Below are 22,046 nucleotides of genomic sequence, written 5' to 3'. Positions count from 1 at the left end.
TGAGAGAAATAAGCTTTTTGTGCGTATGGAACATTTTTGGGGTCTTTTATTTCAGCTCATGAAACCAACACTTTACATGTTGCGTTTATATTTTTGTTCAGTGTACATAATAGTAATTAGTGCAAAATATACATAATAGTAAATAGTGCCAGGGATGACTGTCCTCCCCACATCTCGTCTTAGGAAGTTTCCAATTGGCTCAGCAGAATACACTGCCAAGCGCTTAGCCCTGCCATCTATTTCAGGGAACTCGCACAGTGAGGAAGTGAGTTGTTAGAAAATAAAAAACAGACTGTCGATGATGGTGACAGTGGCTGAGACGTGGAGTCAAATCAGAGATCTACTTCATGTTTTTCTCTATCCAGTCTTTGAAGTTGTTTATCCGGGCATGGACTGTGTAAAGCACTGGGCCACAGTTCCATTTCTCATCACCAAAACTTTCTAAAGCCAGAAGCTCCCAGACAACACTATTGTCCCCCTGTCCCTCCGAAGGACCCGATGATGGCTTAGTGGCAGGAGATGGTATGATTGTGATGCCTGCACTGACAGTGGGACAAGGCTTGGTGGGATTGAGAGGGTGGTGCATTGTACACAGCATATTGTCAGTGATGGTGACAGGGGCCCCGCTCAGAGCAAACTGCCTCTCGCACTGAACGACATCCCCCAGCTCGACCACTCCAGTCTGGGCTGTCTCGCCGGCTACACTGGGTTTGGAACTGGACCTTGATTCAAATGCAAGGAGCCAGCCTGTGGCATAGCCCTGTGTGGCGGTCACCTCCCCGCCTTGCATTTTGGGGAGACACACGGGCAGCACACGCTCACTGATCTTGGCCTTGTCCCGTAGCTTCAGAACAGCCAGGTCTGAGTCCAGTGTCACAGGATCGAAGCTGGGATGAGTCAAGACAGAGGAAACCTGTTGGATCAGAGGAGACATGAGGCAGATCGAACCAAAATGAATGCCGTACAGAGAGTTAGAGCAGTGGCAGCTTGCTTGGCTCAGTCTAAACACATAAGTGCCCCAGCATGCAACTTGGCAGGACCTAAGCACAGCTTACAGACTTGCCATGTGCATTGAGATTTGGTCGGTGCGGTTGGCGACAACACTCCTACAATCTGTTCTCTGGAGGGGACAAGTGTTTGTGCATAACGCAAGGAGGTCTAATTGTTTAGGACAAATTCCCAACCTTAGTTTCCAACATCTCCCATTGACATGACAATATATTAGTTATACCAGTGTGTCATACAGATGTAGGATCTTAATTTGATCACCCTGTTGAAGGAGAACAGTGCAGAAAGGTAAAACTTGTAGTGTATTTGAGGTTTAGAAAGGCTTCTGAAGTTTGTAATTTCCACTTTGAAATGCCAGACTTGATTTTCCCTTACATAAAGTGTATCACGCCCACACTTTTACGCCCTGTGTAGATACAGCTGGGCGGCGCACAATTGGCCCAGCGTCGTCCGGATTAGGGGAGGTTTTGGCCGGGGGTGCTTTACAAGTAGGCAGTCGTTGTAAATAAGAATTTGTTCTTAACTGACTTGCTTAGTTAAATAAAGGTTAAATAAAATAAATACAAAATAAACAGCATCCCCCTAGCCTAGTATCACTCACACCCACCTGCAGTTGTTGCAGTGTCTTCATCTGGCCCTGGCTGTGTATTCCCATCACCACTTTAATGTTGGTTGGATCTACCCACTGGGGCTTGCCCACTCCTGCAACCACCAGGCAGTGACCTGCCACCAGCACACTGAGCTGGGTGACTAGAGCTCCACTGCACGTCAGCTGCCAGGGAGAGGAGGCCTCCTCTGGTGCCCCCTGTAGGCTAGAGCCAGCACTGCGGATGCTGGGGGAGCGTAGGTAGATGGCTGCATGCCAGGGCCAGCCAATCTCAGTGAGGTTCTGAGGGCTAAAGGCTGCTGGGAGTTGACCACACACTGTCACAGAAAGAGAGAGGAGTAGGTGTCAGAGATGGGAGAGGAAATAGGTTGTTTTCTGACTATGTTTCTAACCTCCATGTACACCTGCGGAGGCAGGTAGCCTAGCAGTTAAGAGCGTTTGGCCAGTAACCAAAAGGTTGCTGGTTTGAATCCCCGAGCCAACTAGGTGAAAAATCTGTCAATGTGCCCTTGAGCAAGGCACTTAACCCGAGAGTCTGCTAAATGACGTAAATGTATCAGGGACACTTGTACAGTGATTAATGTGTACTAAATTGTATAAATGGATCCAATAAAGTTGGACCATATTCGAAAAAACGAATCTGTTCATTGGCTGACTAAGTTTGAGTACATCTCCCTTTCTTTGCAGCTTTTCTATAAGTCAGTGCTGCCCTCACCTGGCGAGCAGGAGACATGACGCCCACTCCACCTGCCTGTCTTCAGACAGGTGCGCCGGGGGCTACCACGGTGTTGGTAGAGAGGGAGGGCACACGCATAATCAATGCTGGTGTACAGGTGGTGGAAACCACGGGGTAACTCCCCCAGGGTAGGGTCTTGGGTGCTGGGAAGCTTCCCCGAGGAGGGTGGGTCATAGACCTTATGCCTAGACGAGGTGTAAAGCCTGTGGACTGGACTTTTCCTGTAGTAGGGGACAGAGAAGGTGTCTATGGACAAGGAGAATACACTTAACAATGGACACGTTTAAAATAGATATAGAATAAATGTTTACTGGGAAGTTATTGTCTGTAAAACACGTGTCAAACTCATTCCACGGAGGGCCGAGTGTCTGCGGGTTTTCGCTTCACCCTTGTACTTGACAGAGGAATTAAGGTCACTAATTAGTAAGGAGCTCCCCTCACCAGGTTGTCTAGGTCTTAATTGAAAGGAAAAAACTAAAACCTGCAGAGACTCGGCCCTCTGTGGAATGAGTTTGACACCTCTGCTGTAAAATAAAACCTAATCCACTCTAAAAACCAGTAGCAGTGTTTAAATTCACCCAAGGTGCCGGCTTTGTACAGATTGACATACAAACAGTCAGAATGAGACATATAGTAGTGTTAGTACGGGTCATACCTGGATGGGGCCATTGGCTTCACAATCTTGTGTCTCACCAGCTCAGATACCTTAGGCTCTCGACAGGCTGTGGACACAGAGAAAGAGCACTTAACCACGTAATCAACAGTATTGTCCAATAACCTAAACAACAACACTAAAGCACTGTACAGTCTGATGTTATTTAAGCAATAAGGCCCAAGGTGGTGTGGTATATGGCCAATATACCACGGCTAAGGGCTGTTCTTAAGCACGACGCAACATGGAGTACCTGGATACAGCCCTTAGCCGTGGTATATTGGCCATATATCACAAACCCCCGAGGTGCCTTATTGCTATTATAAACTGGTTACCAATGTAATTAGAGCAGTATAAATACATGTTTTGTTATACCTGTGGTATACGGTCTGATATACCACGGCTTTCAGACAATCAGCATTCAGGGCTCGAACAACTCAGTTTATAAATGTGGATAAACATGTGCAGGGGTTTTATCCAACTGACTGATTGCTGTCAGTATACCTCTCACACACAGTGGTCGCCGGCCACTCCACGAGCCGTCTGAGAGACAGGTGCTCCGGGAGCCTCCACTCAGGATGTAGGAGGTGTTACAGAAGTAGTCCACTGTGTCAGGACCTCCCCCAGAGCCCCGGACCAGCTGGAGGTAGCCATGGTGCAGCCTGGCTGGAGGAGGACACCTCCCCGGGCCTCTGACTGGGTCTGCACCCCTCTGACTGGGTCTAATGGGCTCTGAGAGAGGTGAAGAGAGGGAGGAGAATCATGTATTGAGAAATGTACTGGTCATTCAATGGTCTACCATGACTCTGTCACGTATGTTCATTCCTTGTGTACTCTCTTCTTGTTTTCATTGTGTCGTTTATTTTATTGACACGTGAGGCATCATCTAATGTAATGTACCTGTTCCATCAGTACTCATGTCTGCTTCATTCCTGTCTGTGCTGGGGATCAATAAAGTTGATCCATTCATTTCCATGATCTTGAACTTTACCTTTATCTACCTTTCCACAGATGGGCACTGTGCCACTCCAGGTGGCATTGGGCAGGCAGGTCCTCTGGGGGGTGCCAGTCAGTGTGTAGGGTGGGTGACACAGGTACTGAACAGCCAGGAGTTCATCCCCCAGGCCGTACACAGAGAGGAGCTCTCCGTTCACGGGCCTCGCCGGCAACACACACACCTGTCTCCTAGCAACTGGAAGGGGGGAGAGAGAGAGAGAGAGAGAGAGAGAGAGAGAGAGAGAGAGAGAGAGAGAGTGTGGTCTGTGTAGAAATATTATATCAACCATCCCCAGTTTGGTCTGGACTCCTGAAATGACCCTGAAAGCGCCCTCTTTGGCCTCATGGGTGGAATGTTAATATTTGTATTAAAGATTTTTTTTTTTTTACTGATGAAAATCCAGTGTTTCTATGTAAAACAGTTTTGTTATATTTCAGTCTTCTGTGTATATATAGTGTAATATTGGGATGCAAACTCAAAATTGAAGACATTTCAACTCTATATCTGACATGGTGCAGGTGTCTTCTTTTTAAAGCCCATAACCATGTGTGTGAGGTGTATACTTTTTTTTCAGAGTAGATTTGTTTAAGACGACCAAGAAACACTCTGTGTGACCCTGATTTTAACCCACTGCAGTAAAAGGTTATCCTCCCAGCAAGCAGTAGAGCTAGGTTTTATAATACCTGAATGAAATGAATAACTCACTTTGTTTGGTGGGGAAATTAGGTTATTGGGAGCAGACGGATCACTAACCATTCTCACAGAGTTGACCTGTGTAACCTGCCAGACATGCACAGCGAAAAGACTGTACTGGGTCCCGGAAACAGGTGCCATGGTGCTGACAAGGGGAGGGGCTGCACGCTGCAAGGGAGCACAACTATGAAACAAACAGACAATTAGACAAATTATTAATGATAATGAATAATAATAATTTGAATAAACAGACAGGATGAGCGACAGACAGGATGACTGACTGACCGACCGGCTGATGGATTAAAATCATTTAAATAATATTGGCCAAAATATAACCATGTAAGGACATGCAACAATCTATGCTAAAGTGTTGTTCATGATGGCAATAATCCCTGCCTGTAGCTACCCGAGATCTCCTGAAAAGTGGCAAAGAAGCCATCAAAGTTGTTGTAGCCGTCTGAGACAAACAGGACGTGCAGCCTGGTTCCAGAGGTTCTGATTGGTGGAGGCAGCTCATTCCCACAAAACCGGCCAATGACAGGGGAGCTCAGGCTGTCACCATCCCGCAGCTCCACGTAGTCATAGTGACAGTTGAGGTCAGGCTCTAGACTAAGCATGGAGAACCTGGACGGAACCAAACAAGGTCTTGGTTATGATTATGTTCGGCTGTTAAGTAGGAGAAGATACAAATCTATATCCGGTGTCCATGGATTGTGACAGACAACTTCCTCATAGAATACCATTCAACTTCATGAAAACCAATGAGCGATTCAATGATTTTTGACGGTATAGTACAGTATGATCAATTCAGGGACCAACCTGAGCTCCACGTTCTCCCCTCTCTCTACCTGCACCCTCCACTCACAGTGCGCATTGATGGGGTAACTCTCCAACATGATGTGGCCCTGGGCTCTACGAATCACCCCTCCACATGCTAGGAACAAGAACACATACTCTGAGCTCACATGATGCAACACAAAAAGATTGTAACATTTTTATGGTTTGCAGCAAGTCATTACATTTTTTTGTAATGAACAGTGTTGGGGAAGCTACTCTGAAAATATAGTTTACCAAGCTACCAATTACATCACATTGACAGAAGTTAAGCTACACTAAAGTTCTAAACATAGTTTACTTAACTAAAGTTACATATATAAATCTGAAATGTCATAGAATACAAAATTGCAAGAATAGATCACTCTGGAGTCAGATGATAACAGAATGTGTAATATAGACTATTAAACATAAGAACTTTCTAGTGAGAATTAGGCAGGTCTGATGCCGAAAAAGAAAGGACATTATTGTCTACTTCACACATTTTCTTTGTGCAAAAAAAGTAGTGTAGTTCCAGTAGTTAGCTACACTACTACATGGCTATGAAGTAGTGTAGTTCCAGTTGTTAGCTACAATGCTACATGGCTATCATTTTTACATTTTACATTTTAGTCATTTAGCAGACGCTCTTATCCAGAGCGACTTACAGGAGCAATTAGGGTTAAGTGCCTTGCTTAAGGGCACATCGACAGATTTTTCACCTAGTCGGCTCAGGGATTAGAACCAGCGACCTTTCGGTTACTGGCACAACGCTCTTACCCACTAAGCTACCTGCCGCCCCATAAAGTAGTGTGTAGTTCCAGTTGTTAGCTACACCGCTACATGGCTATAAAGTAGTGTGTAGTTCCAGTTGTTAGCTACACTGCTACATGGCTATAAAGTAGTGTGTAGTTCCAGTTGTTAGCTACACTGCTACATGGCTATAAAGTAGTGTGTAGTTCCAGTAGTTAGCTACACTGCTACATGGCTATAAAGTAGTGTGTAGTTCCAGTAGTTAGCTACACCGCTACATGGCTATAAAGTAGTGTGTAGTTCCAGTAGTTAGCTACACCGCTACATGGCTATAAAGTAGTGTGTAGTTCCAGTAGTTAGCTACAATGCTACATGGCTATAAAGTAGTGTGTAGTTCCAGCAGTTACATTTGAAGTCGGAAGTTTACATACAACTTAGCCAAATACATTTAAACTCAATTTTTCACAATTCCTGACATTTAATCCTAGTAAAAATTCCCTGTCTTAGGTCAGTTAGGATCACCACTTTATTTTAAGAATGTGAAATGTCTGAATAATAGTAGAGAGAATTATTTATTTCAGCTTTTATTTATTTCATCACATTCCCAGTGGGTCAGAAGTTTACATACACTCAATTAGTATTTGTTAGCATTGCCTTTAAATTTTTTAACTCGGGTCAAACGTTTCGGGTAGCCTTCCACAAGCTTCCCACAATAAGTAGGGTGAATTTTGGCCCATTCCTCCTGACAGAGCTAGTGTAACTGAGTCAGGTTTGTAGGCCTCCTTGCTCGCACATGCTTTTTCAGTTCTGCCCACACATTTTCTATAGGATTGAGGTCAGGGCTTTGTGATGGCCACTCCAATACCTTGACTTTGTTGTCCTTAAGCCATTTTGCCACAACTTTGGAAGTATGCTTGGGGTCATTGTCCATTTGGAAGACACATTTGCGACCAAGCTTTAACTTCCTGACTGATGTCTTGAGCTGTTGCTTCAATATATCCACATGATTTTCCTTCCTCATGATGCCATCTATTTTGTGAAATGCACCAGTCCCTCCTGCAGCAAAGCACCCCCACAGCATGATGCTGCCACCCCCGTGCTTCATGGTTGGGATGGTGTTCTTCGGCTTGCAAGCCACACCCATTTTCCTCCAAACATAACGATGGTCATTATGGCCAAACAGTTCTATTTTTGTTTCATCAGACCAGAGGACATTTCTCCAAAAAGTACAATCTTGTCCCCATGTGCAATTGCAAACCATAGTCTGGCTATTTTATGGCGGTTTTGGAGCAGTGGCTTCTTCCTTGCTGAGCAGCCTTTCAGGTAATGTTGATATAGGACTCGTTTTACTGTGGATATAGATACTTTTGTACCTGTTTCCTCCAGCATCTTCACAAGGTCCTTTGCTGTTGTTCTGGGATTGATTTGCACTTTTCGTACCAAAGTACGTTATTCTCTAGGAGACAGAACGCGTCTCCTTCCTGAGCGGTATGACAGCTGCGTGGTCCCATGGTGTTTATACTTGCATACTATTGTTTGTACAGATGAACGTGGCACCTTCAGCCGTTTGGAAATTGCTCCCAAGGATGAACCAGACTTGTGGAGGTCTACAATTTTTTGCTGAGGTCTTGGCTGATTTCTTTTGATTTTCCCATGATGTCAAGCAAAGAGGCACTGAGTTTGAAGGTAGGCCTTGAAATACATCCACACCTCCAATTACATTTACATTTATATTTTAGTCATTTAGCAGATGCTCTTATCCAGAGCGACTTACATGAGCAATTAGGGTTAAGTGCCTTGCTCAAAGGCACATCGACAGATTTTTCACCTAGTCGGCTCGGGGATTAGAAACAGCGACCTTTCGGTTACTGGCATAACGCTCTTACCCACTAAGCTACCTGCCGCCCTATTGACTCAATTGACCCAATTGACTCAAATGATGTCAATTCGCCTATCAGAAGCTTCTAAAGCCATGCCATTGTTTTCTGGAATTTTCCCAGCTGTTTAAAGGCATAGTCAACTTAGTGTATGTAAACTTCTGACCCACTGGAATTGTGATACAGTGAATTATAAGTGAAATAATCTGTCTGTAAACAATTGTTGGAAAAATTACTTGTGTCATGCACAAAGTAGATGTCCTAACCAACATGCCAAAAGTATAGTTTGTTAACAAGAAATGTGTAGAGTGGTTGAAAAACTAGTTTTAATGACTCCAACCTAAGTGTATGTAAACTTCCGATTTCAACTGTAGATACACTGCTACATGGCTATAAAATAATTAACTGCTGAAAGAGTACCAAAATTTCAATTCAGTTCAACTACCACCAAGCTACTGCAAAATGTAGTTACAAAACTAGTTGAATTACACGTAGTTCACTACTCCCCAACACTGGCAATGAAACAAGTGAGAAACTCCCAAACACTGTAATTTAGAAAAACGCTCTACCCCTGAAACAGCTTACTCACTCTTGCAGTCTCCACCTGCCCAACCCTGACGACAGTCTGTACAGAATCTCCCTCGGATGAAGAAATCGTCCCTGGCCTCCCACGTCCCATTGTGACAGGTCTTACAGTTCTCAAACAGACTGCAGCCTGAGGGAAGAGCAGAAACAGGGGGACCAGTGGATCAGACCAGCGTTCCTGCAAGCAGTTAAATGACATGCAATTTCAACCAATGTTTTATCACTTTTAAATGTTTGATTAATTAAACGTTTATAAATCCGAAAGAAAAAGTGAATAAACGACTTATAACCGGTATAAATCCTTGTATGTACATCTTAACGTAAAGCGTTATCATCATGTGAAGAATAAGAAGAAAAAGGTCAGTGTACAAACAGTTGTATTGGGTAAGAAAGCTGGAAGGGAGCAACAGGGAAGCAGTAGAGGCACAGATTATAAGAAGGAGCCAGATGTCTCACCGGATGTATACATCTGAAGCGTCCGTTTAGAGCTTCTTCTCACCACCAAATATGGTGATGAGAGGAAGTCCAATGGCGGGAAGTGGGAGAAAATTGAGCTAAATGAAACTTGGCGGACATTCTGCACATTTTCTCATTGATAAAACATTCGATCTCAATACAGTTCTCTTCCCAAAATTACAATCTGTACAGAGTGGACTAAGTTTTGTAGACTTTACCCTTTGCCAAAGTTTCAAAAAATGGTGTCGTTTAGAAGGAATGCAACGGCGAATTGAATTATTGCACATGCACACTTCACAAAGAAGGCGTTACCTAGCAGAAATATGCAAATATATGCTAAAACCCACCAATAGGATCTCGCTAGGTCATGCTTGGTTCTGCCCACCTCCTTGCTTGTTCTGTCCACTATGCTTCATTTGCTCCCACTAGAAACAACACCGATGAGATATCTTGGGTTAGTTACCAGTATCTTTGGTAGAGGTCTGATAGGTTGTTTACCAGGGTGGATGATGCAGGGGTCACACTGGTCCAGTTCATTGCGGCAGCAGGGGACGGAGTACCCGACCCGTGCACCCTGGGAGGGACACCTACACTGGATCAGGTGGTACTCACAACAGTCCCCACACATGTGGTTCCACTCTGAGCTGGGACACTTGTCATCCACCACACCTCTGGAATCTAAATCAAAGCAATCAGTCAATCAAATGTATTTTCTAAAGCCCATTTTAGCGTGGCAGGTTAGAGCGTTGGGCCAGTAACCGAATGGTCGCTAGATCTAATCCACGAGCCGGCAAGGTGAAGAATGTGCCCTTGAGCAAGGCACTTAACCCTAATTGCTCCAATGGCTGTCCCTGGTCGTGACGCCACTCCCCTAGGGCCTCTCACATACAAACACATTTCCAATTCACACATGTATTAATACACACTTGTACAACACATGATACCAAGCCTAAACTCAAAAGAACAAGCAATGCCATATCAAGGGAGTTTCACATAAAGAGACCGGCATGTTGTGAACCCAACATGTCATGAGGCACGGCGTTCATCTGTCTAGAATTACTGCTTCTGTAAAATAACATGCTCTATAGTCTACATGAATGCACGTTTTGATTCATAACATTTCAAAATAATATTTAGCTACAGTTTGAACGCAACTCAAAGCAAACACACCTCAACTGTATCCTCCCTGTACTGGAAGAGTGTTTTTTGGGGCTAAAATTATTTGTATAAAGCTTATTTTTGCTATCCCAGAGATCTGGTTATCACGTTTGCTTGAGTAGGGCTCTAATGTGTTTAACCTGGTAGCCCAATTCTAATCTTTTTTTTTCCCACTAATGGGCTTTTGACCAATCAGATCAGCTCTTTTGCCAATGATTGGGGAAAAGATCAGAATTGGGCTGCCTGTGTAAATGTAGCCATAGCTACATAATAAACCAGGTAGTTTGGATCCTGGATGCTGATTGGCTGAAACAGCATTCCAGCAGTGTGTACAGTGGCTTGCGAAAGTATTCACCCCCCTTGGCATTTTTCCGATTTTGTTGCCTTACAACCTGGAATTAAAATTGATTTTTTGGGGGGTTTGTATCATTTGATTTACACAACATGCCTACCACTTTGAAGATGCAAAATATTTTTTTATTGTGAAACAAACAAAAAATAAGACAAAAAAACAGAAAACTTGAGCGTGCATAACTATTCACCCAAGTAATTTTTTTCATTTCACTTCACCAATTTGGACTATTTTGTGTATGTCCATTACATGAAATCCAAATAAAATGTCATTTAAATTAGAGGTTGTAATGGAACAAAATATTTAAAAAACGCCAAGGGGGATGAATACTTTTGCAAAGCACTGTATATTAGACAATATGCCACGGGTATGATGCAAAACTTCCTCCCTGTTATATTTATGTTGGTAACCAGTATATAATAGCAATATGGCACCTCAGGGGTTTGTGGTATATAGCCAATGTATCACTGCTAAGGGCTGTGTCCTAAGAACAGATTTTAGGCGTGGTACATTGGCCAATATATCACACCGCCTCGGGCCTTATTGCTTAAGTATAGCATGTGTAAACTGGAAGAGGGTTTAAGGGTAGCAATCCTCTGTGAGACTATAATTTGTTTGATACCTCTCATCAACTTCCAGGTGTCTTGTGGCAAGTTCTATGTGAGAGACAAGAAAAAAGGACCCAATGTGATTCTATGCAGTGATTTTACAGCTCTCTGTTGACTAACTCTGCTGAGTGGGTTAATCCTATTGGAACAGGGGTAATGTGCTTGAATCGTAAATTCATGGTTCAAAGTTCATTACCTGCTCCCCCAGGGGTCATTACAATAGCAAGAAACCCCCCCAAACGCAATCTAACCCTATCTCGTGATGGTGCCAAAGACGTGTCTTTTACCCTCTACAGACTAAGCCCTGTCTAAGCTGGGGTTCTACTGAGCTATTATGAACTGTTTTAAGAAGGTCATACCAAGGATCATTTAGCAATTTGATTTGAATTTTTAAGACCCCTTGAAGTATAAAATACTACCTTGCCAACATCATGCAAAGCTGTCATCAAGGCAAAGGGTGGCTCCTTTGAAGAATCTCAAATATAACATATATTTTTGGTTTAACATTTTTTTGGTTAATGCATGATTCCATATATATTATTTCATAGTTTTGATGTCTTCACTATTATTCTACAATGTAGAAAATAGTAAAAATAAAGAAAAACCCTTGAATACATATATATACATGCATACATACATTTGAAGTCGGAAGTTTACATACACCTTAGGCAAATACATTTAAACTCAGTTTAATAATAGTAGAGAGAATGATTTATTTCAGCTTTTATTTATTTCATCACATTCCCAGTGGGTCAGAAGTTTACAAACACTCAATTAGTATTTGGTAGCATTGCCTTTAAATTGTTTAACTTGGGTCAAACGTTTCGGGTAGCCTTCGAAAAGCTTCCCACAATAAGTAGGGGGAATTTTGGCCCACTCCTTCTGACAGAGCCGGTGTAACTGAGTCAGGTTTGTAGGCCTCCCTGCTCGCACACACTTTTTTAGTTCTGCCCACACATTTTCTATAGAATTGAGGTCAGGGCTTTTATTTTAATTTTTTTTATTTCACCTTTATTTAACTAATTAAGCCAGTTGAGAACAAATTCTCATTTACAACTGCGACCTGGCCAAGATAAAGCAAACCAGTGCGATAAAAACAACAACCACACAGAGTTATGTGAAGGCCACTCCAATACCTTGACTTTGTTGTCCCTAAGTGTTAACCTCTTATGGATCAGACCCTTTTTTTCAATTTTCGCCTAAAGTGACATAACCAAATCTAACTGCCTGTAGCTCAGGACCTGAAGCAAGGATATGCATTTTTTGATACCATTTGAAAGGAAACACTTTGAAGTTTGTTGAAATGTGAAATTAATGTAGGAGAATATAACACATTAGATCTGGTAAAAGATAATAAGTGGCGCAGTGGACTAAGGCACTGCATTGCAGTGCTAGCTGTGTCACTAGAGATCCTGGTTCGAATCCAGGCTCTGTCGTAGCCGGCCGTGACCGGGAGACCCATAGGGCGGCGCACAATTGGCCCAGCGTCGTCCAGGGTAGGGGAGGGAATGGCCGGCAGGGATGTAGCTCAGTTGGTAGAGCATGGCGTTTGCAACGCCAGGGTTGTGGGTTCGATTCCCACGGGGGGCCAGTATGAAAAATAAAAAAATAATGTATGCACTCACTAACTGTAAGTCGCTCTGGATAAGAGCGTCTGCTAAATGACTAAAATGTAAATGTAAAAAAACTTTTAGATTTAGATTTTGGCCACTAGATGGCAGCAGTGTGTGCAGTTTCAGATTGCAATACTGGACTATTTTGTATCAAGTCTACCCAAATATGCCAAATTGGTCAATTTATACATTATCAAGTACATAACTCTAGAGAACATACAAAAATTATATGGTAATACAAAATGTAAGTTTACACACTCCCAGGAATGTCATACATGATGGATCATTAGCTTATATACCAACTTTCACACATCTAGATGGCCGGGCGGGGTGGGTGTGTATCCAGAGACAGCAGGGGTTCAAACTGTAGAACCCAGTTCCTACATTTGAATACAAAAATGGATTTCATCAAACAAAACTATGCTACATTTTATCTCTGGGACCCTTAGGATGATAAATCAGAGCAAGATTACTGAATGTAAGTACATTATATACCTTCAGAGGTACCAGTTGCCGTGATTAGTTTTTGTTGTTGTTGTGCACTCTCCTCAAACAATAGCATGGTATTTTTTCACTGTAATAGCTACTGTAAATTGGACAGTGCAGATAGATTAAGAAGAATTTAAGCTTTCTGCCCATATAAGACATGTCTATGTCCTGGAAAGTTTGCTGTTACTTACAACAGTCATCCTAATCACATTAGCGCACGTTAGCTCAACCGTCCCGTATACGGGACACCGATCCCATAGAGGTTAATTAACTACTACAGTCATACATATTCTCATTCCAGTCTGGTCAAAATGAGTGTGGCAATACACAGACATTTTCCCCAGCTTTCTAACAGCAGAGAAGTTAAAACCCAGACATTACTTAGTATGTGACCAGAGAAGTTATAACCCAGACTTCACTAGGTACAGTATTTGGACCTGAGAAGTTAAAACCCAGACATGACTAGATATGTGGACCAGAGAAGTTAAAACCCAGACTTGACTAGATATGTGGACCAGAGAAGTTAAAACCCAGACTTGACTAGATATGTGGACCAGAGAAGTTAAAACCCAGACTTGACTAGATATGTGGACCAGAGAAGTTAAAACCCAGACTTGACTAGATATGTGGACCAGAGAAGTTAAAACCCAGACATGACTAGGTGTACCCATATGACTCAGAGGGGAAATTAATTACTCAGCAACTGCAATTACAACAAAAGCAAAACTCTAACAATGGAAGTCCTGGGAACACTTCAGAATAGGGAGGCTAACACAAGTTACAGCATGCTCAGTAGGGTAATACATCTGAATTAAATGTGTAATCGTCAGTGTATGATGAAATCATCGCTCCAGCTCTTACCGTGGGGCCAGGCACTTCCATGGAGGCAGAGTAGAATGACACGGAGAAGAAGAGGCAGGAGGTGTCTTGGTTGCAGATGAGGGGGCATCGGCGCCCTCTGGCTCACCAGAACCATAGAGCTAGGAACCAGAACAGACATGATGTCACTGAGGAGTGACAGGAGTCCGGAATCTAAAGTGTTCCTATTCAGAACGCTCCACATCAACCCCACTATCCTCTCTTTCTCTGTGCTCTAGATGTGACGCAGCTGTTGAGGAGATCACTCACACACCACACTAAAGAGAGAGATTTAACCCTTTCTTTTCACCAGGAGTCACACTAGCATTCTGCACTCTCTCTCGCTCTGTAATGATGGACAAGCATCTATGCGTACTCACCATGCATCTGGACTCTCCAGCTTCTGTTTTTACAGACATGCCATGTGGAGTTCTGGAGCTCCAACGGAAAAGGGGCGTGGCTGCATGTTGGCATGTTGAGCGTTTGAGGGAAAACACGGTCACTTTTAATGGAGCAAACAGAGATGGTGAGATGATGATACTTCAGGGAAATAGTTTTTCCATCTGTGTGTATGGCGGGTGAATTCAGGGAAGCCTGAATCAGGATGCCATTGTACTGTAACCCCCTCAGGCTCTGGCCTGCAAGATCTGCGGGGAGGCCATGCCAACAAACGGTGATAAGCAGAAATATCATTCCTGTTCATAGAGTTATGTCTATAGGACTGAACCTGGGCAAAGCTTCTGTAATGATGACAGTGTATTATCTACTAAATGGCCCCAGGCAATGGGGCGGACAGGCACTGCACAGCTCATTGCAATCACACTGTTTGTTTTCCATGACCTGGCTTGGATACAGTTTCCATGTTGAAAAATCTCCCTTTTTCCAGGCATTGCATCCAGATGGGACTCAGAGTTCAGATTTTAACTGACCATAGGGACCAGAACCATTAGGTTTAGTGGACATTTGCCTTCTACTTCTAGAGAAGCTTGAGAAGAAACCAAAGAAAACCCCCCTATACTTTATGTACTATAATTTACAAACCCTAGCCTGTAACCCTTCGACACTTGTGTACATCGGAACACAAAGACTATCAACTGCCTTAGTAAGCTAAATACATAACCAAAAACAGTCTTGGGGAATCGACTACAGCCAAGGTAAAATTGAAAAATCATGTAGGTTTCTATTTTGAGTGGACCATTCCTTTAAGCAATATGGTAACAGCTTAACATTCCCTTTGTGAATTATACACACCTGAAAGACGAGACAAGAGCCACCTGGTGGTTATGTATATAAGCAGCATTTAATTAGAAATACAATATTTTACACTTTTACAAATTAAGTAAAAACACAAATTGATTTAGAATACATCCATTTTACAAAAGAAACATACATTGAGTAGCCATGAGGGGTAGAAGGATAAAGGAGAATATATGACAGAGTGACTTGGGGTTACACCGGACGACAACACATTGACGGGTCAAACAGCACAGACTGCCGAAACAGACTCATGAGATTAGTTTTGACTCACGAGTCATGCGAGCACAATTACTCTTTAGCATTGAAGCAATGGTGAACCAGAGCCATATCTAAAGATCTAGTTTATAATAGAAAATATATATAATAATCTCTATACATTTCTCTTGTGTTTTCCATTGCTATGATTCAACAATTAATTGCTATACTCGGCGCAATCCCTTGTGCTATTTGACAGACCAATCAACAAATCATTTCACATTAGAACTTATTGATAGAACTTGATCAAATGTAACTGTGTAGTTAGTACAACAACAAGGGGTATGGATTATATTTGACCCTTTCCTTCATTTTACACTGTAGGCACAATAGCAGATTTCCTCTATATGGGACTTGGATCAATAGCACTGTTAAGGGCTTTTCACACTACTGACCCAAGACAAACAAAGCTGTACTGAGCTGGCCTGGTTACAAATCCAACATAGTTGATGGCACCATGCTGAAAAGGACAATGTGATCAGAGCCAGCAGTTGGGGTAGGTACGATAGTGTTAAAAGGGTATTTGTTACTGGTCCACAATGCTTCATATTGTACTAAAATCTCTGTGCTGAGTTAGCACAGAAACACACGCCATGTCACAGACATTCATACCAACGAGTCTGTTTTTAAGAAGTAGTGGTAATCAAACATACTGTATAATAAAGTGCTTTAGTTAAAGTGACAGTTCACACCCAAAATCTAAACTTCGTGAGACGTTTGCAAGTGGACAATGCAGTGCTAATCGTTCTCGTTCATGTATAGTTCTAGAGGTTGAGGAGGTCAGCTCTATAGAGGTCGAGGCCAGTCTCTGAGAAGGCAGCCATGCCATGCTAGGTGGTAGTCTGTCTGTTTTACATACTTATAATAATAATAATAATAATAATATGCCATTTAGCAGACGCTTTTATCCAAAGCGACTTACAGTCGTGCGTGCATACATTTGTTGTGTATGGGTGGTCCCGGGGATCGAACCCACTACCTTGGCGTTACAAGCGCCGTGCTCTACCAGCTGAGCTACAGAGGACCACTACTTGTATTGCGTTGGAAGACTACCAAACAAGCAGTGGTAACCAGGCTCTGTCGTAGCCGGCCGCGACCGGGAGACCCGTTCACCAATTCACACGACGGGAAGATTAGCACCCTCATTCATCAATTATAAAAGAGGAGAATTTAATCTGTGTATTTTACATTGCATTCATTCATAATCTTACCAAGAAATCCATGTTAGACAACGCACATTTCCACTATTCCCATAGTAAACTTTGGCTTTCAGTTGAGTCACGTTACCAGTCAGATCCCTAATCCACTCTAACGAAGGGCCCTACCTCTAACGAAGGGCCCTACCTCTAACGAAGGGCCCTACCTCTAACGAAGGGCCCTTCGCATGCAGGTAAGTGCCAGCCTTACGAGCGTTTTGTTTTAGACCAATCAATACATTAAATGTAAGCTGACACCTAAAGTTAAATCGATTTTCTCTCACATAATTAGCCTTCATTAAAAAGCAAACGACAGCTAAGTTTAAGCAAACTTAGAGCAGAATTGATGTAAGCTTATCAGACTGGAATGTGTTGTATGCAGTGTTATATGCGAATCAATGCGATGCAAATGAAAAAAACTAGGACAATGGAAAAGGAGTCTGGCTCCAGTAATCTCTTGAAGACAGTCAGATTGTTGCTAAATCAAATTCAGGGATGTAGCTCAGTTGGTAGAGCATGGCGTTTGCAACGCCAGGGTTGTGGGTTCGAAAATAATGTATGAACTCACTAACTGTAAGTCGCTCTGGATAAGAGCGTCTGCTAAATGACGTAAATGTAATTGAAAAAGTTGGTAGAACCACGAAAACCCTTGGTGAGATGGAAGGGATAAACTAACAGTTAAACACTAAACCAACCTTTGGATCCCAGGGGAGAACTAGCAGTGACTCGTGTGGTGTAACATCACCAGTAGTATGGCATAGCAGATAGGGAGAGAGTAGATAGATGCCCCTCACGCGAGGTGGCGCAGTGGTCTAAGGCACTGCATCGCAGTGCTAACTGTGCCACTAGAGATCCTGAATCGAATCCAGGCTCTGTCGCAGCCGGCCGCGACCGGGAGATTAATGGGCGGCGCACAATTGGCCCAGCGTCGTCCAGTGTAGGGGAGGGAATGGCCGGCAGGGATGTAGCTCAGTTGGTAGAGCATGGTGTTTGCAATGCCAGGGTTGTGGGTTCGATTCCCACGGGGGGCCAGTATAAAAAATATATATGTATTCACTGTAAGTCGCTCTGGATAAGAGCGTCTTCTAAATGACTTAAATGTAATGTTAAATGTAAATGTGTTCCCAACCTTTCCTCCTCGAGACACGTTGGTGAGGACATCACAGGTTCTTCCACTCACCTATACCAGAGAAAGCACAAGCTAAAGATGGTTTCTCTTTGGGGCGACCAGTAAGCAAATGCTGCTAACCTGATTTTGACCGAATTGCTCTGATTTCATGACAAAATGTCAATTTAATGTCAAACTTGTATTTAAAAAAATTAACAATACAAAAAAAATGTGCATCTGAAAACCTCAGGAGATCCTCTGGAACAGTCTTGTGGCTCTATAGTTCGGGACTCCCTGCCCTAACCTCACACGCCAGTCCGATGCCCCCTGACACCACATCTTATGTGAACTACTGTAGGCCTATGTGGTGAGCTGGAGGTCAATCGCAGCACACCATTTTACAATCTTAGCCAATGAGAACACAGCTAGAGCAGAGGACGTTCATAATAGGGAGTTGTTTTGACAAACGAGGAAGTGAGTGAAATACTCTACGTGCAAACTGAGGCACGCGACAGGGGCGTCACATATTACCCTTAGGATTCCCTTCATACCATGTGTCAAAAGATACACGGCTACAGGGTGAGGCTTCCCTTAGCCCTAAACCACACCAGCACAGAATAGAACCACACACACACAAACCTCGGAGAGTGAACTGATCACGCTCTCATCAATAGAAAAACGGTTACTGATCTTCTACATAAAACACAGCAGGAAAATGTCAGCGTGTACTGAGTGCAACAGCTGGATCTACAGCCTATATATATATACAGTGGGGAAAAAAAGTATTTAGTCAGCCACCAATTGTGCAAGTTCTCCCACTTAAAAAGATGAGAGAGGCCTGTAATTTTCATCATAGGTACACGTCAACTATGACAGACAAAATGAAAAAAGAAAATCCAGAAAATCACATTGTAGGATTTTTTATGATTTTATTTGCAAATGATGGTGGAAAATAAGTATTTGGTCAATAACAAAAGTTTCTCAATACTTTGTTATATACCCTTTGTTGGCAATGACACAGGTCAAACGTTTTCTGTAAGTCTTCACAAGGTTTTCACACACTGTTGCTGGTATTTTGGCCCATTCCTCCATGCAGATCTCCTCTAGAGCAGTGATGTTTTGGGGCTGTCGCTGGGCAACACAGATTTCAACTCCCTCCAAAGATTTTCTATGGGGTTGAGATCTGGAGACTGGCTAGGCCACTCCAGGACCTTGAAATGCTTCTTACGAAGCCACTCCTTCGTTGCCCGGGCGGTGTGTTTGGGATCATTGTCATGCTGAAAGACCCAGCCACGTTTCATCTTCAATGCCCTTGCTGATGGAAGGAGGTTTTCACTCAAAATCTCACGATACATGGCCCCATTCATTCTTTCCTTTACACGGATCAGTCGTCCTGGTCCCTTTGCAGAAAAACAGCCCCAAAGCATGATGTTTCCACCCCCATGCTTCATAGTAGGTATGGTGTTCTTTGGATGCAACTCAGCATTCTCTGTCCTCCAAACACGACGAGTTGAGTTTTTACCAAAAAGTTCTATTTTGGTTTCATCTGACCATATGACATTCTCCCAATCCTCTTCTGGATCATCCAATGCACTCTAACAAACTTCAGATGGGCCTGGACATGTACAGGCTTAAGCAGGGGGACACGTCTCGCACTGCCGGATTTGAGTCCCTGGCGGCGTAGTGTGTTACTGATGGTAGGCTTTGTTACTTTGGTCCCAGCTCTCTGCAGGTCATTCACTAGGTCCCCCCGTGTGGTTCTGGGATTTTTGCTCACCGTTCTTGTGATCATTTTGACCCCACGGGGTGAGATCTTGCGTGGAGCCCCAGATCGAGGGAGATTATCAGGTGGTCTTGTATGTCTTCCATTTCCTAATAATTGCTCCCACAGTTGATTTCTTCAAACCAAGCTGCTTACCTATTGCAGATTCAGTCTTCCCACCCTGGTGCAGGTCTACAATTTTGTTTCTGGTGTCCTTTGACAGCTCTTTGGTCTTGGCCATAGTGGAGTTTGGAGTGTGACTGTTTGAGGTTGTAGACAGGTGTCTTTTATACTGATAACAAGTTCAAACAGGTGCCATTAATACAGGTAACGAGTGGAGGACAGAGGAGCCTCTTAAAGAAGAAGATACAGGTCTGTGAGAACCAGAAATCTTGCTTGTTTGTAGGTGACCAAATACTTATTTTCCACCATAATTTGCAAATAAATTCATAAAAAATCCTACAATGTGATTTTCTGGATTTTTTTTCCTCAATTTGTCTGTCATAGTTGACGTGTACCTATGATGAAAATTACAGGCCTCTCTCATCTTTTTAAGTGGGAGAACTTGCACAATTGGTGGCTGACTAAATACTTTTTTTCCCCACTGTATATATATATCACTGAAACCTTGATATGGTATTGGTGGGCATCGTTTTACTGCAGATCTATCTAACAACTGCGGTTTGTTTTGCTGTCTGCGTTGTTTTTGCAGGTTTGGGCGGTGGCTACTGACAGTCGATGGACCCGTGGACGAGGCGAAACAGGGAATGATGCAGGGCTGTGTGTGGAGGGCTCTCCTTCCAATCAGCGTTGAGTCACAGGTGCATCAACAATCTAAAAAAAATAAAAAATAAAGAACACACAAATGCGTATGTGAATACAAACAGGTGTCCTGATGCAATTCACTGACAACACTCCAATCTTATCCTCTTCTGTCAAACATCAATGCACTCCCATTTTCTGATCGCTTTACTTATCAACAGAGCATCTGTCAAATCTCTGGTTTCTACCAACCTGCAATCACCTTTGCACTAGATAACGTGATGAAATGATCCCCCCTTGGAATCTTAACATGAGTTCTAATGGCCATTATGTCAGGTCAAGTTTAAATCTAATCTTTGGGTTATTGTGGATCACACAGTGTCTTGCTTTGTGACCACGACCGCCACCTGTTAATGTTATCATTTCAAGGCATGGGACAACAGCTCGAGGTTCTGCCTGATCCAACCCCTCCCCAAAGCCCTGTAGGCCCGATAGGTAAGGGGGCTTGATTAGATTTTAAGCCCCAAAGGTGTGTTCTTCTGCTTAGTTCGGGGTATCGGAGGGCAAATCGCGGAGCTGGGACACGGGGTCCCACGAGTCTGGCTAACCCTAGAGAGGTCAGAGGGGTTAGCCTCAATCCTCCCCCACCTTCCCCAGTTGTTTGTGTGAAGGTTTATGTAGACCAGTCTGTCCACAAGGGACTAACCAGTCCCAAGCCCAATGGTTTTGGAGAGAGCCTACTGCTGTAACATCCTTACCGTTAGGCAGTAGAGGACATCAAAAAAGCTAAGTAGAGTTGTATGGAGACATATTACTTTTTTGGATTCATGGGTGGCACAATGCCACTGTTAGTTCCACTATCTGTCAAGAGACCCCTGGGGGGAAAAAAGTGTTGTTTACCTGTTATTGCTGGGAGCTGTCGGAGCTCCCCCCGTGGGCTGAGCTGCAGCAATGGACCTTGGCCTGGGTGCCCCACTCTGTTAGCTCCAGCAGGTTGGGGCCGTGGCCCCTCTTCCTCGGGGGCGAGGGTCCCGCTGGCGTCCAGTCTCGCCGTCCGGAGTGAGAGGACGAGTACGAGTCTGGAACCACAAGGGCCCCGGTTAGAGATCCTGCAGGTTGGGATGCACCGTGCAACACAATCAGATATGGAATGACTGCAGGTCAGTTAAAGCTTAGTGGGCTGGGTTCAGATATGGAATGACTGCAGGTCAGTTAAAGCTTAGTGGGCTGGGTTCAGATATGGAATGACTGCAGGTCAGTTAAAGCTTAGTGGGCTGGGTTCAGATATGGAATGACTGCAGGTCAGTTACAGCTTAGTGGGCTGGGCCAATTCAATCCGGACCGTGGGAGGTTTGAGTACATTTTTACAAATAATAATCATTGGGGGGGAAATTATTATTTTGAATGTCTAAAACAAGATATAAAGTACAGAGAAATTACAATGGACCTTT

General features: G+C 43.4%; 1 protein-coding gene across 1 annotated transcript; it reads right to left on the bottom strand.

Moving 5' to 3' along the window:
- Positions 1-340: 340 nt before the first annotated feature.
- LOC311125634 (inactive serine protease PAMR1-like) lies at positions 341-14,729 on the bottom strand (the record flags this gene model as incomplete). Its single annotated transcript, XM_084199667.1, has 12 exons — positions 341-913; positions 1,616-1,932; positions 2,331-2,572; positions 3,007-3,073; positions 3,508-3,735; positions 3,995-4,195; positions 4,754-4,861; positions 5,100-5,317; positions 5,513-5,627; positions 8,726-8,851; positions 9,676-9,855; positions 14,636-14,729. 12 exons carry the CDS (start codon positions 14,727-14,729, stop codon positions 341-343), a joined length of 2,469 nt encoding a protein of 822 aa, XP_084055793.1.
- Between the last annotated feature and the right edge of the window lie 7,317 nt (positions 14,730-22,046).

This window comes from Coregonus lavaretus (genome assembly GCF_964263955.1).
Source record: "Coregonus lavaretus genome assembly, contig: HAP1_SCAFFOLD_227, whole genome shotgun sequence".
NCBI classification, from domain to species: Eukaryota; Metazoa; Chordata; class Actinopteri; order Salmoniformes; family Salmonidae; genus Coregonus; species Coregonus lavaretus.
Note: the sequence above shows the minus strand (reverse complement) of the source record. Positions and strands in the feature narration are given on the sequence as shown.